At 45.2% G+C, this 19471-nt stretch overlaps 1 protein-coding gene and 1 long non-coding RNA gene across 2 annotated transcripts; one reads left to right on the top strand and one right to left on the bottom strand.

Moving 5' to 3' along the window:
- Window positions 1-1143: 1143 nt before the first annotated feature.
- Window positions 1144-7879, bottom strand: LOC119963912. The gene is made up of 2 exons (XR_005460195.1): window positions 7743-7879; window positions 1144-2126 (listed from the first exon to the last, which is right to left on the bottom strand). It is a non-coding gene; the product is annotated as an uncharacterized LOC119963912 (long non-coding RNA).
- On the top strand, window positions 7162-18258 carry atoh8 (atonal bHLH transcription factor 8). Its single transcript, XM_038793311.1, has 3 exons — window positions 7162-7889; window positions 9689-9880; window positions 17334-18258. Exons 1-3 carry the CDS (start codon window positions 7311-7313, stop codon window positions 17337-17339), a joined length of 777 nt encoding a protein of 258 aa, XP_038649239.1. The 5' UTR covers window positions 7162-7310; the 3' UTR covers window positions 17340-18258.
- The last annotated feature ends 1213 nt before the right edge of the window (window positions 18259-19471 follow it).

The following is a 19471-nucleotide window of genomic DNA, read 5'->3' as shown; positions in this document are numbered from 1 at the left end:
CCAACTCTATTTGCAGGTAGACGTGACCGAGGTCCAATTCTGAATACTTGAGACCCTCCCCGCCCGACCAGCTTCGCATAGAGGTCTCCAATGCAGGAATTTGGACACTGATCGACCTGGGAAGCTTGGTTTATGGTCATCTTACTGCCCCCAAAAATCTTTATTGACCTATCAGGCTTAAGGACAGGGAGTATCGGCGGCGCCCACTCTGAAAACTGAACTGGCTTGATTACCTCCAGCTCTTCCTATCTTTTCAGCTCTGCTTTAACCTTCTGATGCAATGTGTATGGCACTGGCCTGGCTCTGAAGAACCTTGGTGTTCTTCTTCTGAGCTCTTCTCCACTATGTTCAGTGGTGCTGTGGACTGCTGTTGCTGATGTTTCTTTTTCCATTGGTGCGCTTTGCCTCGTGCGGCAATGTGCTTGAATATGCCCCCTTTGGTTGCAACAGAAGCACACGAATGGCCAAACATGGTAGGTCTCCTGGGGGTGGTCCCTCTCGCAAAGATAGTAGTCCACCAGGGATTCGATTTGACGCCCCAATTCCTTCCCATTCCTTGGATTCCAGACCTGGCCCGAGGACCGTGTCTTGCTCTAAGATATGCCTGTTGATCCCGTTGCAGGTCTCACCGTCGTGCCATCCCATACTTGGTTAACCTCCCCTCAGCCACATTTTGCAGCTCAGAGGTGCTTTCTGTGGTGCACTCCATCGCCTGATCGCTTATCGCTTTTTCCAATGCCTCTGCCAGAAGCTTCCCCTGAAATGTAAGGTTATGGATCTCACAAACCAGCAGATCATACAACATGTCTCTGAGCACAGCCCCAAACTCACAGTGCTCAGCAAGCTGGTGAGGCCTGGCTATGAAGGCTGAGGCAGACTCTTCATGGTCCTTCATTGCAGAGTTAAACTTATAATGTTGGAAGAACCGGAGCCATTCAATGTACTGAATCCATGACTCAACCCCTTGGTCAAATGGGTCTAGTTTCCCAATGTTGGGCATCTCCACTCACATTTTAAATGATTCTGACTCTTGCTGGAGCTTCTCAACTTTCTCAACTCTTCTTTCCGATCACTGCCGTCTGCGATAAAAAATGTTTTCCTCGTTGCCAGCGCGGTAGGTAGCTCGAGACATACACTGGAGGCTTCCAGCAGTAAACAAAGGGGTTTATTGGTGAAAGTTAAAGGTATTTAGGTAACAGGCACAGAACACTATACAGCAGGTCTTTATTCTTCAGCTTCCTGGTTCACATTACCCGGCGTCCTGCTCCCAGGGCCCCATGCAAATTCCCATTTACCAAGATTCACTGACTCCCATGCGATTGGTCCCAAGCTGGTCACGTCATCTGTGGAGCCCGCCCCCTTAAAGCGGCCACACAACCACATGTTCAATTTCCTAAAATGCAGCATTAATGTTACAACAGATCAACATTTTCAGGTCAATGTATTCAGACATTGGCATCAGTCCTGATCCCAGAAAACTGGAGGACAATAGCACAATTCTCAACCTATAAGATAAAAGTGACCTTCAACATTGCTAAAGTTTCTTCAATTTTCTTTCATACGAACAAGGAGCCATACAATCACACATATCGAATTTTGCAAAGAAAGCTTCGAGAACTTCAAAACATGTTTGATGAGCTCAAGGAATGATTGCTGAAGGGTTATCACCACTTCAATTCCATGACCCAGTTGAGGAAACTACACTGGAGGATGATGTATCAATAAATGGCCTTAGAGGGTTCATCCTACAAAAAGGGAAGTTGATTGTTTTTGCTGCCAAGAGCCTGCCAACAGCCCAAGGCAACATTTGAATACTGAACAGAAAACGTTAGCTTTGGCTTTTGGAATCCAACACTTCCACAAGTATCTATTTGGGAAAAGTGAAATTGACAACAAACCGCTCAAGATGATAAAGTGTTAACTGGTTCGCCACGCAGATTACAGCTCCTACTCATTAATATACAAGGCTACAATTGCGACATACGCTACAAGCCTGGTCGTTCCATCATCACATCTGATACTTTAAGTCATTTGCCCAACGTTTCCAAAACTGCAGATATTTTCTTCGGTCTGGAAGTCGATCTCATCGATACCTAACAGGTTTCGGGCAGTATAAATGTCAGCAGCTGCAACAAGAAATGTTCAGTGATCCCATATTGCAACAATTATGGAAGATCAATTTTCAGAATGTATTTTATTACAAACATGTATCAAAACAGGTGACAGGAGATAAACATCCCGGGAAACATACTTCCCAGCAATCAACTGTACAGTCTGTACAACGGTTTACCCTTTTCACCCACCCCCAAATATCGCCACCAAAGGGTCCGGGTCCACCTCCTCCTCCACTATCTTGGCTAAGACCATGAACACGCCCGCCCAGAATTTTTCCAATTTTTCACAACCCCAAAACATGTGCGCGTGATTTGCTGATTCCCACACTCATCTGCTACCCACTGAAAGAACCCACTCCAATTTATGGAAGATCATGATTGGCTTGTAGTCAGAGTACTTTCAGGATGTTCCAGAGGTTCCAAAATCATCTTGGCCTTTTAGAGGTGAACGCAGAACATTGCATGGTACTAATGCAAGGGAAGCAAGTCCCTATTCCCGAATCCCTTCGACCTGATATTCTACAACAAGTATACCAAGTTCATATGGAGATAGCTCAAACCAGGAAACTGGCTAGCTAGAGTAACAGTATGCTGGTCAGGTTTGAATCATGATGTCGAAACATTCATGAGGGAATGTGAGACATACAAAGCCTACATGTCTAGTCACCACAACGAACCATTATTACCTCATGAAATACCCACACATCCATGGACCAGAATTGCATTCCTGGACCCATTTACGTGAATCTTATCTGCACCCTCTCCAGTGCCGCCACATCCCTCCTAAAGCACGCAGCTCAGAATAGAACACAATACCCCAGTTGAGACCAAACCCAGTGCATTACAGAAGTTTAACATACCTTCCCTCTGTTTATGTAGTCCAGGATCCTTCATGCCTTTTTATCTTTTCTCAACCTGTCCTGTCCTTTGGATTCCCTTTGATAATGCTCTCTATTTTCCTCTTTGCTTTTGTTTTTCACTTTCCCTCTCAGTTTTCTGTATTGAGCCTGGTTCTGACATGTGTTAGCAAGCTGACATGTGCCAGACATGCTCTTGTTTTGCTTCATCTTTTTTTAAAATAAATTTAGATTACCCAATTATTTTTTCCAATTAAGGGGCAATTTAGCGTGGCCAATCCACCTACTCTGCACATTTTTGGGTTGTGGGGGCGAAACCCACGCAGACACGGGGAGAATATGCAAACTCCACACGGACAGTGACCCAGAGCCGGGATCGAACCTGGGACCTCAGCGCCATGAGGCGATTGTGCTAACCACTAGGCCACCGTGCTGCCCTTGTTTTGCTTCATCTTGATCTCTATCACTTTTGTCATCCCTCGTCCTGGGAATGTATCTCGACTGTACCTGAACGATCTCTTCTTTAAAGGCTACTCCTGGCTCCATTACAAGTTTACCTAACATCCTTGTCTATGGGAGCTGGAGTTGAGGTGATTGTGGTTGTCAAGGTTGTTGGTATGGAGGTTGTTGATTTTGAGGTTTATGTGTGGGGGTTATGGGTGTGCGAGTTCAAGGTGGATATTCAAGGAATTTCTAACCTGAATAAGGAAGTATTTCCTCACATTAGTGGGGGAATTAAATATACTTTCTTCCAAACAAAAGGAAAATCAGTTGTGGTATATAACGCCACCAGCACAGCTTTTGTGTGACCATCAAAGTTGAATGTCATGCTTTGTGTTACACAGCTACAACATAAACATCACAGAAATTTAAATCTTGTATTTATTGTGTATAATAATGTGCATGTCTAAAAATAATCCACTGAAATTATGAGGGAAGAAGGATTTGAAAGTGATGCTTGAACACGAAGTGGGATGGAGGGGGCTGGTGTGGGGCATAAGCTGACGTGGCCCAGTTGAGCTTTGTAGCCTGTTTCCACAATGTTTCCCAGCAGCACAGGAACATATCCACATAGGAACAAAAGTAGCTCATTTAGTCCATCAAGCCTGTTCCATGCCATTCAATAGTTGATCTGTGACCGAAATCCATATACCCACTGTATTGCATTGTACTATGTTGTTGCCCTTACGGGCTCCACCTATGGACCATTGTATTGTATTACACCACTTTGTATCAGGTTGGTGCCCTTGTGGGCTCCCCCTGGCTCCGCCCCCTTGAGGGGAGGTAGATAGAGCTGCTGCCCTGTAGGCGGCTCTCAGTGCAGAGCAGTCGCAAGCAGGCACAGTTCTAGCTGATTAAAGCCACAGTTCACTTCAACTCTCCGTCTCGTGTGGATTGATGGTCGCATCACCCACTATGTCCCACATCTTTACTATCTATCAATTTCAGTTATAAAATTAAACCAAACATCAATTGCCATTAGTGGGAGGGAATGCCAAACTTCTATTACTCTTTGCATGAGCAAATGTTTCTTAATTTCACCCCTGAAATATTTGGCTCTAATTTTTAGACTATGTACCCAATCCTGGACTACCCAACTAGTGGAAATAATTTTCCTCTATCTATGTAATCAAACTTTGATGAAATTCTATGCAACAATTGTACACAAGGGCGGCACGGTGGTGCAGTGGTTAGCACTGCTGCCTCACGGCGACGAGGACCTGGATTCGATCCCGACCTGGGTCACTGTCCGTGTGAGGTTTACACATTCTCCCCATGTCTGCGTGGGTATCACCCCCACAACCCAATGATGTGCAGAGTAGGCGGATTGGTCATGTTAAATTGCCCTGAATTGGAAACATTTTAAAACACAATTGTACACATATTTACTATTGAAGTGACCTCAGTTATGGATGGCACGGTGGCACAGTGGTTAGGACGGTTGCCTCCAGGGTGCTGGATTCAATTCCGGCTTTGGGTATTTGCACTTTCTCCCCATGTTTGCGTGGGTTTACTCCAGGTGCTCTGGTCTCCTCCCCAGTCCAAAGATGAGCAGTATAGGTGAGGTTATGGGATATGGCAGGGGAGTTGGTCTATGTAGGGTGCTATTTTGGGGGATTGTTGCATGCTCAATGGGCCTAATGGCCTCCTTCTGCACTGTAGGGATTCAATGGATAGTCTATAGATGTATGAGGCTTCCTACCGTAGAAGAGGTGAGGCAAGGTCAGAGTTGGGCAATATCAGGTAGAATTGGATGAGGTCAAGGGCAATGGAAATAGGCCTGTCTTATTGATGGTGCAAATATATGGTCAGAAGCTCATCTTGAGATCAAATTTAACATCCAGGTTGCAGATAATCTGTTTTAGTCGCAATGAGAGGGTTGGAGTGCCTGATCAGGAAGTTTGTGGCAGGGATTACATGTTCAGGGATTAAGTGGCAGAATTCAGTGTTCCCAATATTTCATTGGAGGAAATGTCGGATCATCTGGTGTTGGATGCCAGACAACCGATCTGATCATTTACTAACAGTGCAGTAGTGGAGAAAGGTGGCTGTCATCAGTGTACATGGCAGCGTGTTTAACTGTGGTGTGAGTGAGGGACAAGTGGTTGAGAAATAGCGGGGGAGGGGCAAGGAGAGTACCTTGGGGGATACCAGAGGCAACGGTGCGAGTGGGAAGAGAAGTATATGCAAGTGAGTCTCTGGCTCCGATTAGATAGCTAAGACTGGAAGCAGGCAAGGACAGTGCCCCTGGGTGACAGGGACATTGAAGGAGGAGGGCGTGCTCAGCCGTGTGAAATGCCATAGATTGAATCATAGAATTTACAGTGCAGAAGGAGGCCATTTGGAGTCTGCACCGCCCTTGGAAAGAGCACCCCACTTAAGCCCACGCTTCCACCCGATCCCCATAACCCCACCCAACCTTTTTTTTAGACACTTAGGGCAATTTATCATGGCAAACCTGCACATCTTTGGACTGTGGGAGGAAACCGGAGCACCGGAAGGAAGCCCACGCAGACATGGGGAGAACGTGCAGACTCCGCACAGACAGTGACCCAAGCCGGGAATTGAACCTGGGACCCTGGAGCTGTGAAGAAACTGTGCTAACCACTGTGCTACCATGCTGCCCAAATTGAGAATGAGGAAGGATGGATAACCTTGGGGACATACACAGAGGGTGTCATTTGTGACTTTGATAGGTGCCCCTTTGGTGCTGTGTCAGGGGGGGGAACCCGGATCGGAGGGATGTCAGCATGCAGTTTCGGTTTAACTGCAAGATATAGCAGGTTAACTGAGACAAGAAACAGCTAATTGCCATGAATTGCACCAATTCTGATCTACACTGGTCTTCAACACACCCCATCCATAGATTTCATAGAATTTCCAGTGCAGAAAGAGGCAATTCGGCCCATCGAGTCTGCACCGGCTCTTGGAAAGAGCACCCTACCCAAGCCCACACCTCCACCCTATCCCCATAACCCAGTAACCCCACCCAACTCTAAGAGCAATTTTGGACACTAAGGGCAATTTTGGACACTAAAATGAAATGAAATGAAATGAAAATTGCTTATTTTCATACGAGTAGGCTTCAAATGAAGTTACTGTGAAAAGCCCCTGGTCGCCACATTCCGGCGCGTGTTCGGGGAGGCTATTACGGGAATCGAACTGTGCAGCTGGCCTGCTTGGTCTGCTTTCAAAGCCAGCGATTTAGCTCAGTGTGCGAAACCCACGCAGACACAGGGAGAACATGCAGACTCTGCACAGACAGTGACCCAAACCGGGAATCGAACCTGGGACCCTGAAGCAACAGTGCTAACCACTGTGCTGCCCTGCTGTCCAAGAGGAATCCCCCACCCCACCCCACCCCCCCACCCCTTAATCTTCTGTAGTTAAATCATCGTCTGGATGGGTTTGGTAAAGGGCAGAAGATTTTGCACTCCAACCTTGATGGTGTTGGGTGGGTTCAAATGCAGCCCTGGCGGTGTGAAGTGCCGGAGCCAAGACTGTCTCTCCACACACACCGCCCCCCCCCCCCCCCCCCCCATCCCCCATCCCCACCCCCACTTTCAACAGGCATCGCGATGTCTGATCTAACAACACGGGCTTCTGTGTAAGCTGAAGCTAAACAAACACAGATGGGATTGTCGAGTGCGTTGGTGAAAAAAAAAATGTTGGCAAGGCAGAGAGCAATGACTTGAGATGACATTCTCGCATCACTAGAGGCATTGCTACAGAGCGGTTGCTATAGCTGCGGAGAAGGAGGGTTGTTCACACACACACACACTCACACAGCAGTGAGGGGCTCCAAACACTCTGGGCAGGATATTCAAATCACAAACTCATGGTAATGAGGACCTCGGAGAGTGTGAATGAAGCCGAGTGGAAGAAACTGTGTGTCAAGGGGATCGGCACCATCAAGAGGCTGAAGCGGAAGAACCGGGAGGTTATCAGGCACGGCGGGATATTGCAGAAAGTTTGCCGAGATGAGGAGGAGAGGCTGCCCGATCCTTTGATCGGCCGATTGAGCGGCAGCACAGCCGCCTGGCAGCAGGCAGCGGGCGGCCCTGGGGCTGCCGAGGGGGTGCCCTCGGCAGGGGAGGCGGCCCCGCTCAGCCCCCCCGGCTCGGCGGCCCCGGGCAGGAGGACGTTCCCTCGCTCCCCCGGCGAGCCCCCGGCGCTGGCCGAGCAGCCCAGCCTCCTCCAGCCCCGCATCGTGCTGTGCCCGCGCCCCTCCGAGGGCGCCTACCCCGCCCACCACATGCAGCCAACCTACCAGTCGCCCAGGAAGCGGCCGGCAGACTCTGCCGGGGTCTCCACCGAGATCAGAGCCATCCAGCAGACCCGGAGGCTGCTGGCGAATGCCCGGGAAAGGACCAGGGTCCACACCATCAGCGCAGCCTTCGAAGCTCTGAGGAAGCAGGTACAGTTTAAACTGGGGCAACAGAGTGCCAATCTCGCCCCATTAGCAGCAGCATCACATTGCTTTAGAAATCATTCATTTGCAAACCCCTGCTAAATAAAAGGTCGATGGAAAGAAGCTGTTAGTTATTCTGTTTAGAAGCAATACAGCGTTAATACTCCATCTTATCTCAGTGTAAATATTGATTACAATGAGCAGAGTTATGTTCCTAGAATTAATAACCAGAGCCCAGCTGCCCCCAGCAGTCCAAGAGTTAATACACACATAAGACACATTTACAGTAACATTTGTCTGTCACCCATTCTCCACATGATGTAGAGAAAATGAAAGTTACTGTGGTCCCCAAACACTGAACAGATAGTGGTGCACACTCATATACATACTTACACACACATATCCACAGACACATACACACATAAACACATGCATTCACGGATACACACGTGCATACAGATACATAAACACATTCACACATACATGTGCACATGCATAAACATTCACACATGCACATATTCACACATATGCACATACACACAATAACACACACAAACACTCACATACCGACTCACACATGCTCACACACACGCAAAGCTGCTCTCACGCACTCAGTCTCACACAAAAACACACAAACTCATTCACACACAACCATATACTCATTCACTTACACCAACACATGCTCACACCCACTCATTCGCACACGCAAATCCGCACACGCTCACATTCACACTCAGGTTCACAATCACAAATGCACTCACACATACATATTCACACTCGCACTCTCATTCACTCCACACATATACATGCACTCATTCACTCACACGTTCACACACACACATATACATGCACTCATTCTCACACACACACATACACACGCACTCATTCTCACACACACGTTCACACACACACACTCATTCTCACACACACGTTCACACACACTCGCACGTTCACACACACGTTAGAAATTCCTTCTCACTATGACCCAATCCCCCAGAACAACAGTAAACCCCTTTAATACCGAGTCTGCCATTGCTTATTACCAATTAAACCGAATTTATAGTATTTACAGACTCCGAATCTGGTGAGTTAGCCCAGTATCGATACAACAGTCTGCCCAGCCTTGCTGCATTCGAGAGAAATAAAAGGCTGCTACCGGGGACTGGGGGAGGGGGGGCACACTTAATATGGTTAAAGTAGTCGGTAGTTTGGGGGGGGGGGGGGAGAACACGTTTCATATGTTCCGCTCAAATTGGCCTCGGAGTTATATAACAAAGCGAGCTGGTGGGGGCTGAGTTTGTGTACATGTTTACAAATACTTCTCTGTGAGGGAGAGGTCACGGAGCAGATTACAGAAAACTTGCACAAACTGAGGTTCAGCAAGCAGCATTGCCGATTGGGAGATTGGACAGGAGCCCGGGCTTTATTGCACGTGTTGCTGTTTTTTAACTTCCACAAAACCATTAGCGCCCGAGCTTGGCCCAACCTTATCACAAATATACAGCCCGTTAGATCAGCTGAACCTTGGCATTGCTGCGCGTGTCGAAATAAACTTCAGAAAGTCAAGCCACCTCAGCAATGCGCCAAAACACATTGCTACACTTCCCACAAGCCCACCAGTGTTTGGCGATATACCGCTGTCATTTAGCACTATATAACCTAGTGTGTGTGGGTATCACTGCCCCCGGATTTCTACATACATGTGTGGGGGCTGTGTGTAACTATTATAGATGTTTGCGTGCATGCTGTGTCAAACTTCTTCATCTAGCATTTCCCTTCCAATGCATCTGGGTGCCTGTCCGCAGGTCCCTTGCTATTCGTATGGACAGAAGCTGTCGAAGTTGGCGATCCTGAGGATAGCGTGTAATTACATCCTGTCCTTGGCCACGCTGGCTGACCTCGATTACAGCTCCGATCACGGCAACATGAGCTTCTCCGAGTGTGTGGAGCAATGCACCAAGACATTGCAGGCAGAGGGCCGATCAAAAAAGAGAAAGGTGAGCTTCCACTTCAAAGCAGGAGGCGCTCTTTCCCTCCCTCCCAGAATAAACCCTCTAATCCTTCACCCAGTACACACACAGGGGCGCTGCATGAATGAGGTGAAGTCGCGCCCCCTTGTCTGATGCTCCCTTGGTTTAAATGCACCCCCTCCCCCCCTCACCCACACCATGGCATAAACGGCAAGGACTCTGGGTTCGCCTCTCCCCCCTCCCCCCGGCCTTATTGAGTGTTGTCCTTGTTTATATGTCTGCACGCTGTATTTCAGGATCAGCCTTTTACAGAGTTCTGGTGAAGTGCAACATTTCAGAACAGTGCAGGCATGTGTTTGTTATTGAGCTGTGTGTGGGGGGGGGGGGGGGGGGCGTTGGAGGTTGAGACAAAGGTGACTGACCCTCTCGTCGAATTGCTACAAAATCGATCACACAAGGCCACGTGTGCAACCGTCCAATTCAGATCTATCTCAAAGCCCCCAAAAAAACTTGCAATAATAATTTTAAAAAGTAAACGGGTCTGCATTTAGGACCCCCTTGTATTTTATTTTTAAAGCGGTGAGTCTTTTTTCTTTGCAATTAAAGGAAAAGTGAAGTTGTGTGGAGCGTTTAAGTGATATAGACAGGCTTTCATTCCCACTCTTGTGACAATGGGAGTTTTTTTTTCAACTCCAACTGAACTTCCCTCGGCATTCTTGTGCTCTGCAGCTTACGATAGTGCCTAATAAATCACGCGCTGATTCTGCCACCGTGTTGTTTGTGGAGTAGATGAATGGAGGGATGGTTTTTTTTTTCGAGAGAGAGAGAGTGTTTGGTGTTTGTGCAGGCCCAGACTCCAGATGTTCAGCTGCTGGTGTGGGAAGCAGAGCTGGCGCCACTTGGGGGCAGAGGGCAGAGCAAAGGCACGCGATTTGGGGAAGGAACGCTCAGTCACACGAAGCTTTTGGCACATTCCCCAGTGCTCGGCTGGACATCTGTTCCAGAAAAAACTTTTTAATAGCTGCTTTCTGAGCAGCTCCTGAGGATACAGTAACTGCAGCTGTTTCATGTGAACACAGAGAGAGAGAGACGGAAACGCATGTGAATAGGACACAATGTTATGAATAATGTTTTTTTTTGCTTACAAAAGTCGCTTACGCCTTTTAATTTATTTTTTGTTGTTGAAATTTAGGCCACTCTTTTAAGTGTTCAATTTAATTCTCTCCCCCCCCCCCCCCCCACATCCACGTCCAACATTTTTAAAAACCAGCCACGTGTGAAGGTTTATCTTTGGATTTTTCTGCTATTTTTATTTATTTTTGCTTCAAAACTTTGTAACAATTGGCTTCTTTTTATCAAGAAAACTAACAGATGCAACACATTATGTCACAAATGCAGAAGACACACTGCTTCCCAGTGCTAATTAAAGCATCATCGGGTCCCCCCTATATTAACAACATTGCGGTTGTATTGGAACTAAAATCTTAGATCAGTTACAGGTTTGCAGGAGGAGGTATTATTATGTTTCGACTGCCTCAGAGTCAGAGGGCCCTGCACAAGTGTGTGCACACAATCCTCCGTTCAGAGTATCAGTTGGCCTGACAACAAGGGCAGGATTATCCAGACGCTCAAAGGAGCAACTTGCATTTCTTTAGCACCTTTTACAGTAGTCAACATCCCAGGGCGCTTGCTTCATTGGAGAGCTTTCGTTTTATTCAATGATCTGGACCTCTCTGGCTGGGTCAGCATTTATCCCTCATCCCTAATTGCCCTTGAGAAGCTGGTGGTGAGCTGCCTTCTTGAACTGCAGCAGTTCATGTCATAGAGGCGTACAGCGCAGAAACGGCCCACCGAGCCTGCACCGACAATAACTACCCCAAATCTCGCACTAATCCCACTTCCCAGTACTTGTCCCATACCTTTGAAAGCGATGGTGTTTCAAGTGCTCATCCAAGTCTTTTTTTAACGGTTGTGAGGTTTCAAGACGCTACGACCTTCCCAGGCAGTACATTCCAGATTCCCACCAGCCTCTGAGTGAATTTGTTTTGTCAAATCCCCCTGGGAATCTCCTGCCCCGCACCCCAAATTCATGGATTTGGTGTTCTTAGCCACTTATTTCCCACTGAAGTCACCAACAAAAGTTAGGAGTAAGTGAACTTTTAACAACAGGGGAAGTGATAATTACCACTCAACAATCTTGCTGGCCCAGAAAATTAATTTTTACAGGTGCGGAATCTCATTTCTTCAGAAATTAACTAGGTTGGAGTCAAGATTAAAGGGATGGGGTCTGGGAAAATAAGACAAAGCTATGTTGGGATAGTACTCTAACGTATTATTGATGCCAGGGAATTTTACCGGGGTGTGTGATCAATTAAGGTGATTAAGGCCCAGTAAGAGACAATTTTGTGCAATGCATGTACTTTATCACTGTTGGAGCTGCCTTCCACCATGTGCAGAAACCAGTAACTCATGGAGATAGCTTCCTGCAACAAACATGTGGTTCGGCACAGCAAGAGGCTATGTACCCAATGATGTTGCGGGGGCGTGGTAGGCTTTACCCATGCTACAAAGGATTCCTCTAGAAGGATTTCATTTTTGTTCCAAGGAACTTACCAGCTTTGGCCCTCTCTACCTTTGAATTTCAGGAACGTATCCCCAACCTACCTCGGCAGTACCCACCTCTTCAACTAGACTGCCCAGGCTGTAGAACAGACGGCCTTCTGATTGGGACAGCAACATTGACAGCCTCACATCCTCAATAAGATGGTGAACACATTGGTGGCCAATTAGGAGGCCAACAGTAGGAAGATTTTACCAGCTGCCATTTTGTCAGTAAGGGGCGGGGGGTCAGGACCGTCATTTGATCTTAACGTTGGGGTCCTGAGGCCTGGGATAGAATTCCACCCTGTGTGTCTCAGTGAGGAGTGTTCAATCTGATTGGTAGAGCAACCTTTTTGTTTCTTGCTGTGCTCACAGATGCCACTGATTCCCTGTAGAGGGCACCATGCTAGATTGAGCTGGTCTGCCCTCAAAATCCCTAAAAACCATTGTGTGTACTTGCCAGCACAGTGAACGGTGAGCGCCATTCCTTCGCCACTGACCACTAAATCCGGGCCATTAGGATAGGGGACCAGAAGTTTGGTCAAAGAAGTAAATTTCAAGGAGTGTCTTGGAGGAGGTGGAAAAGACAGAGATGTAACTGGAGAGATTTCCCAGACCTGGGTAGTTGAAAGCAAGGCCACCAATGTTAGAGAAAAGAAAACCCAGGTTGTACATGAGCCCAGAATTGGAATAGCAAAGAGAACTCTAAAAGTGGAACTTATTAAGATGACCTTCTGAACACTGTTTGCACCTAACTTGACCCCCACACTGCAATTTCACTCAATGCAGTGTCAAGTTGAAGCAGCACTATATGGCTTCAAATTGCACTGTAATTTCTGCCACCATTTTGTTGCAGTAGTATGACTGCACTCTTTCAAAGTATAGCTGGTGATCTTTAAAGCAACAAATCTTGCAGCATAGAAAGAGTTCACTTGACCCAACAGGCCTGTGCTGGTTGTTTGAAAGAGGTATCCAATTATTCACACTAAACTAAACAGGGCCTTCCAATCATTTATTGACTTTTCCATATTGGAAGAGATGCAGCAACTCGAAACAAGATAGACTTCAACCAGTTCAGGGCATATTCTTCTAATTTGTTGTTTCCCCTGAAATCACACCACAATTAGATCGATTATTGGAATCAATCCCAGTTGATATTCCAGAATCCCAATCTTAATCACATTCTAAGAGGAAAGTCCTGTTCCTGTCAGGTGCTATATTATTATAATTAAATTAATACAAGGGTAAGATATTTTATATAAAATGTGCACATCGGCCACTTTCCAACTGGGAACCTTTGTTAAGGAGTCAGAATAATGGAGGCGGTCCAATCAGACAAAGAATTGCTCAGTGAATTGAATCAGGAATTTTGTGTCAGGCTCAAGCATTGGCAAAACTATGGCAGAAGCAAGCCTGTTCGGAGAAATTTCCAACAACAAGATGGCCAACAGCTGCAGTGCGGTGAGGTTTGCACATTATTACCACCGCATTAGTTATTTCTCTATCGTGTTTTTAAAAATAGATATGATCTGTGTTGGAGACGCATTATCTCGACTCCAACCGTGCGCGTTCTATTCTCTTCTGTTCAGGTGAGCGTAAATGTAATTGTTGGAGTCCAAGGATTTTAGCAGCATTGCAGATTGCTTTTGAAAACCCCTGGGTTTCTCCCACACTGAGTTGGGAATTCAAGGTGCATTACCAAGAGCAAGGGAGAAATTGGCAGTCTGTTGAAAAGATGGTTAAATCATCCTTTGAGCTGTAATTCAGAATCCTGAGTGCCTGGGGGTTAGGGTGACATTGATTACACTGCAAATAAGTTGGACAGAGTTTCATCCGGGTGCTAAGCATCACTTGGACAGAGCGCAGAGAAGAATGTTGGACTTGGAGGGTCGAGGGCTCCTTTAAGATTCCTTTGGATCTTTCTTTCAATTAAATTGATGGAAAATCCATTAGTTTCTGTTACCAGTCTGCAATCCTTCCCACAAGACTTTCCTCTCTGGACTCTGCCCAAGCTATGCTTATTGCCCTGGCATCAAAGATTTGAAAAAATCTGTTCCATTGGCTCACACACAAGTGATGAGTGATGCATTGCTCTGCAATCTATTTTGCCATACTGTGTGCTATCATAAGAATTTCCAAACACTTTTATAAACACTATACCACGTTCATGCTTTTAAGGTGTGCCTGTTTAAATTACCAACCATATACGAAAGAACGAGTTAGTATTTATGTAGTACAGGGTATCATCATCTAAAGTGCTTCACACAGTCGATTATTTATTGAAGCTCAGTGATTGCTTCTGTGTCGATAAACATTGCAGTGACTCTGCTCCAGCAACATTTGACAATCTAGAGGTGAATGCCAAGTTAATACGAGAGCATCCTAACAGCTTGTAGTTCATGAAGAAGGCGTACCATAACCTTCTCAACAGTAACTAGTTAGGAGCGATGCATTATGGCTTTTTTTAGCAACATCCATATCCTGAGAATGATTTTTTAAAAATGTTTTCCTTGTTAGCATTCGTTTCGGGACAGATGTTAGTCGAGATGTTGGAAGAACTCTCTGCTCTTCTTTCAATAGAGGCATGGATTTTAACATCAACGAGCCCAGGCAGCCAAAGTTTCATAATGTCTCATCTGAGAGTACTTTTTCCCCTTGTCCAATTTTGTTTAAAATGCTAAACCTTTTCACGGCTGATATCTTCATTTTCCTTCCACTAAAAAAATTGCATCCAACCAGAATTAATCCATTTTAGATTCCTTATAGGTTTTATAATTACAAAATAAGTAGTTGGGGCTGAGTATAATGTAGGGTACTGGATGACAAATGTCCCAATTAAGAAATAATTACATGTTTAGTCTCGAACAAATGACCTGATCACTCAGTATGTGAAAAGTACAATTGTTTAGCGAGTGATGGCAAAATGGATTTAATTATTGATGATTTGGAAACATATGATTTACATATGTTGCCGTTGGCTAGGCCAGCATTTAATGCCCATCCCTAATATATTAGCATCTTGAATAGAATATTGCTGCAGGAGGACACTGAAAATATCTTTCTTTCTGATCCAGTCATTGATCTATGTCAAGCTAACTGATTTAAGTTAAGGCAACTGTTGGGGGTAATATTTGACCCAAATGTGTTAAAGCGGGAGGGAAAAATCAATGTTCGCATTCATGTTGAATAAACCCGCCTAGAAATGTGTGTTTACGTGGACGTCATATCAGGACAACATTAAACTTGGCTGTGAAACTATCCATGGTTGTTAGTGCTCTCAATGTGGCCTATGTTCATGCATGAAGACTGACCATTCAAGTGTTGGGCTGGGGGATTAGCAGAGCTCATGAATTATACGTCCAGAAAGGGGAGGAGGGACAAAAAGAGGGAGGAAAACTGTTCACTTTCTTTGACCTAAGTTTAACATCAGAAGTTGATTATATTTTTTGGAAAAAAGATGTGTTGACAAAATATCTCCCTTCTTGATTGCCTCGCAGAAGCTTTGGCACTCAAATGAAATAACGTTCCATTGTTCGCAATGAACTGGAATCAATCCATAGATCGTTGTGATAATATATTTGAAAAATAAAGCTGCTTCTTTTTGTTATTCTACAAGGGTCAGCATGGTTGAGGGGGTGGACAGTCTCATCTCTGAGTTGCAGGATTTGAACCTGTAATTTAATGCTGGGGCAGCTCTTTTTATTTGCCAAACTGAAACCCTATCTGTCTGTTCCTGTGGCTCAGGTGGGCGTTCAAGATCTCAAGGCATTACTGAAGAAAGGAAAGGTTCTCTTGCAGTGTCATGGTCTCTAACTTCAAAACCAATTAGCTGGTTATTTGTCTTGGGTGCAACTACCTACATAGCAGATGTTGCTCTGAAAAAAGAACAATTTATTGTATATGAAGAGCTTTGGGATGTGTCAGGACATTGTGATAAAATGTGATATACATCCAAGACTTTCTTACTTCCATTGTCTTTTCCCGTCATTAGTGTTTACTCCCTCATGTCGTCTTCTCGTGTGTGAAGTGTTTGCATATGCAAGGTTGTGATTTCCAGCAGAACCAGCAAATCCACTAACTTCACAGCACAGGGATCTCACACCTCCCCCCCCCCCCCCCCCCCCCCCCCTCCATTTTGTTTCCCTCAATTGTGTTGCTTCATCGTCAGGATTGTAAAGAGATAACGGGAAGTAGATAACTTACCTGTCAGGTCTCTGTCAATATCAGTCTCAATTAGGATACTGAAAGCGCAGGGCAGGGTGTTGGGGGGGAGATGTGTGAGAACGGCTCATGGTTTTCCATATCCCTCACCCTGGGAATCCCGACCTTCTCTCTGCCCAACCACAGAGATTGGGGAACACGGGGGCATGAGAAATTGGGTTTCCAATCTGCAATGGTGCAGCAATTTCCAGAGCTCTGTTTGTGGGCTCTCACATTCCTCAGGCACTAATACTGCTCCATCTCTTGTAATTTGTTGCTATTTATGTGTAAATAAATAAGTGCCCTGTGAAGCAATCTAATAGCATGTTCCGCTTGTAGCTCACCGGGGTCCATTTTGATGCAAGGTAAAATTGAGTGTTAAAATTGAACTTGGTGTGTTAAAACCTGAATTCATTTCAGATGTCTGAGTTCATTACTTAGGATTAAATGGTCATGTATTTATTGGCTGACTGAGGTGGAGTGAAACTATGTATCTTTTATGGGTTTTACAATAGCTTTCAGCTAACCCGACTTTGCCTTTAAGTCTGTCCCTAATACGAAACACATTTGACTGCAAGCAGCTGCTAGTAAACTCAGTACTCCATGGGTTAATTAATCTCATCCTATTCCGCATGGTCTACTACTAATTCCTATCATAAATTACATTCTGCCATTTCAGGAATGATCCAGGGAAGGAGCGACATTTCACAGGAACATCACACAGTGAGCTGGTGTCTAGCCAACACTGACAGGGGGAAGCAGATGTATGAGAAATTGAAGACCCGATATAGGATTGCAGGAGATGTTACGCAGAGGCGAGATTGATCCAAAAGAAACGATGTTGACCGTTCTGGGGGAAAACAAAAGAAGCCACTTTTCCCGCGATTACACGATCAGCTTTTAAGAACTGTCAGTTTTTCTAGATGTGCAATCTGTTCAGCACTTTCTCCTTTCGTTTTAGTGAAGGAAGATGTTGGTTTCGAGCCACCATTGACAGCGCAGATAATAGGATGAAGAGGAACCATGCAATTGAACCTCGATAGTTTTGTTCTTAAAGTTAGAAAAATTAAAGTCAGACCTCTGAGGCCGTATTAGCTACCAACACAGGTTGGCCCACTTGGTACAATGTATTGCATTGTGTTTCTGTGGCTGGTTAACAAGAATTTATAATGCTTCAGAGGAGTTTATAACAATCATCTGTGTACCAGGATTAATTGCATATTTTTGATACTGTAAGTCCGAATAACTTGCTGTAAAAGAACTGGTTAAATTTGATGAATCAATCTAAAATTAATGTTCACGATTCTAGTTATTTCAGAACTCCTGTATTTTTGGTCGGTTGGTTACAGTGCTGACGACCCTACTTGTGATCTCATGTGTATTTTCAGCTTGTTTTCTGATTGTGTGCTGGCAAGGTCTCCTGGCAAATTGCAGCAGGGTCTCTGGCTGTCTCCTTAGAAACAAGTGGTCAGACAATCAGAAAGCGGACTGATATGACATGCACTTTATGATCTATGTAATCACGCTGTCCTTTCTATTATTGTGGGGTCATATTAATCACTAGTATTAATGTACAGATGTTTATAAAGTTAATTGAGATATTGGATGGCATTTAGAAGTCAATTATTGTGCTGTGAGGAATTTGATGTACAAAGAGCTCTGACAATGTACCTTCCTTTTCCTGGGTTAGTTTTTTTAAAAATTCATTCATGGGATGTGGGCATCGCTGGCTGGGCCACCATTTATTGCCCATCCCTAATTGCCCTTGAGCTGAGTGGCTTGTTAGACCATTTCAGAAGGCATTTTAAGAGTAAACCACATTGATGTGGACCTGGATTCACGTGTAGGCCAGAGTGGATAAGGACAGCAGATTTCCTTCCCTGACGGACAATGTTGTAAAACCAAATGGCAGACATTGGTCAAGAGTACTGGGCAACAAATGCTGGCTATGCCCATGTTGCAGGATAGACTAAATTTAAGAAGCCATCAGGGATGATAAAAGGCCACTTGACTGATTGATGCTTAGCCCTCAAACCTGCAAAAGATTGTTGTAAAGGAACATTAATGTGGCTCCAGGTTGAGTTTTGCCACAAGAGGTACCCACGATAATGGAATTGATTACAACCATACTGGCCATATCTACAGAAGGTAAATTAACTATCAGCTCATATCAGTATTAAAGCAAAAAATCCCACCCAGTGGAAGAAATTTCATATTGTCCCTTGGATAATTCAGGTGAAATGGCTTTTCTATCATTTCACAGAGTTTAAGGCAACACACCAGCCTCATAAATGAACCCCAACCCACTGATTAATTAATTGTATTTATTCACATTAAAGTTTGGTTCAAACAGTTTGGTTCATCAAGGAAAAGTGAATGGGCCGATCTGCCTTATTCCATTCCATTCCATTCCAAATAACCCCAAATGTCCATCAGACCATAAGGCATAGGAGCAGAATTAGGCCACTCGGCCCATTGAGTCTGCTCCACCATTCAATCTTGGTTGATATTTTTCTCATCCCCATTCTCCTGCCTTTTTCCCATAATCCCTGATCACATTAATCAAGAACCCATCTTTCTCTGTCTTAAAGACGCTCAATGATTTGACCTCCACAGCCTTCTGCGCTAGAGTTCCACAGATTCACCACCCTCTGCCTGAAGAAGTTCCTCCTCATCTCTGTTTTAAAGGATCACCCTTTCAGTGTGAGGCTGTGTCCTCTGGTTCTCGTTTTCCTACAAGTGGAAATACCCTCTCCCCATTGACTCTATCCAGGCCTCACACTCAGTTCACTAATGGGTGGGATGGCCCTAGATGGA

This window comes from Scyliorhinus canicula, chromosome 3 (assembly GCF_902713615.1).
Source record: "Scyliorhinus canicula chromosome 3, sScyCan1.1, whole genome shotgun sequence".
Taxonomy (NCBI): domain Eukaryota; kingdom Metazoa; phylum Chordata; class Chondrichthyes; order Carcharhiniformes; family Scyliorhinidae; genus Scyliorhinus; species Scyliorhinus canicula.
The sequence above is the reverse complement of the archived record's forward strand: the minus strand, read 5'-3'. Positions and strand labels throughout refer to the sequence as shown.

Coding starts and splice junctions, on each gene's coding strand:
- atoh8 (XM_038793311.1), top strand. CDS start 7,311: ATGGTAATGAGGACCTCGGAGAGTGTGAATGAAGCCGAGTGGAAGAAA. Junction 7,890..9,688: donor TCGAAGCTCTGAGGAAGCAG/GTACAGTTTAAA, acceptor GCCTGTCCGCAG/GTCCCTTGCTATTCGTATGG.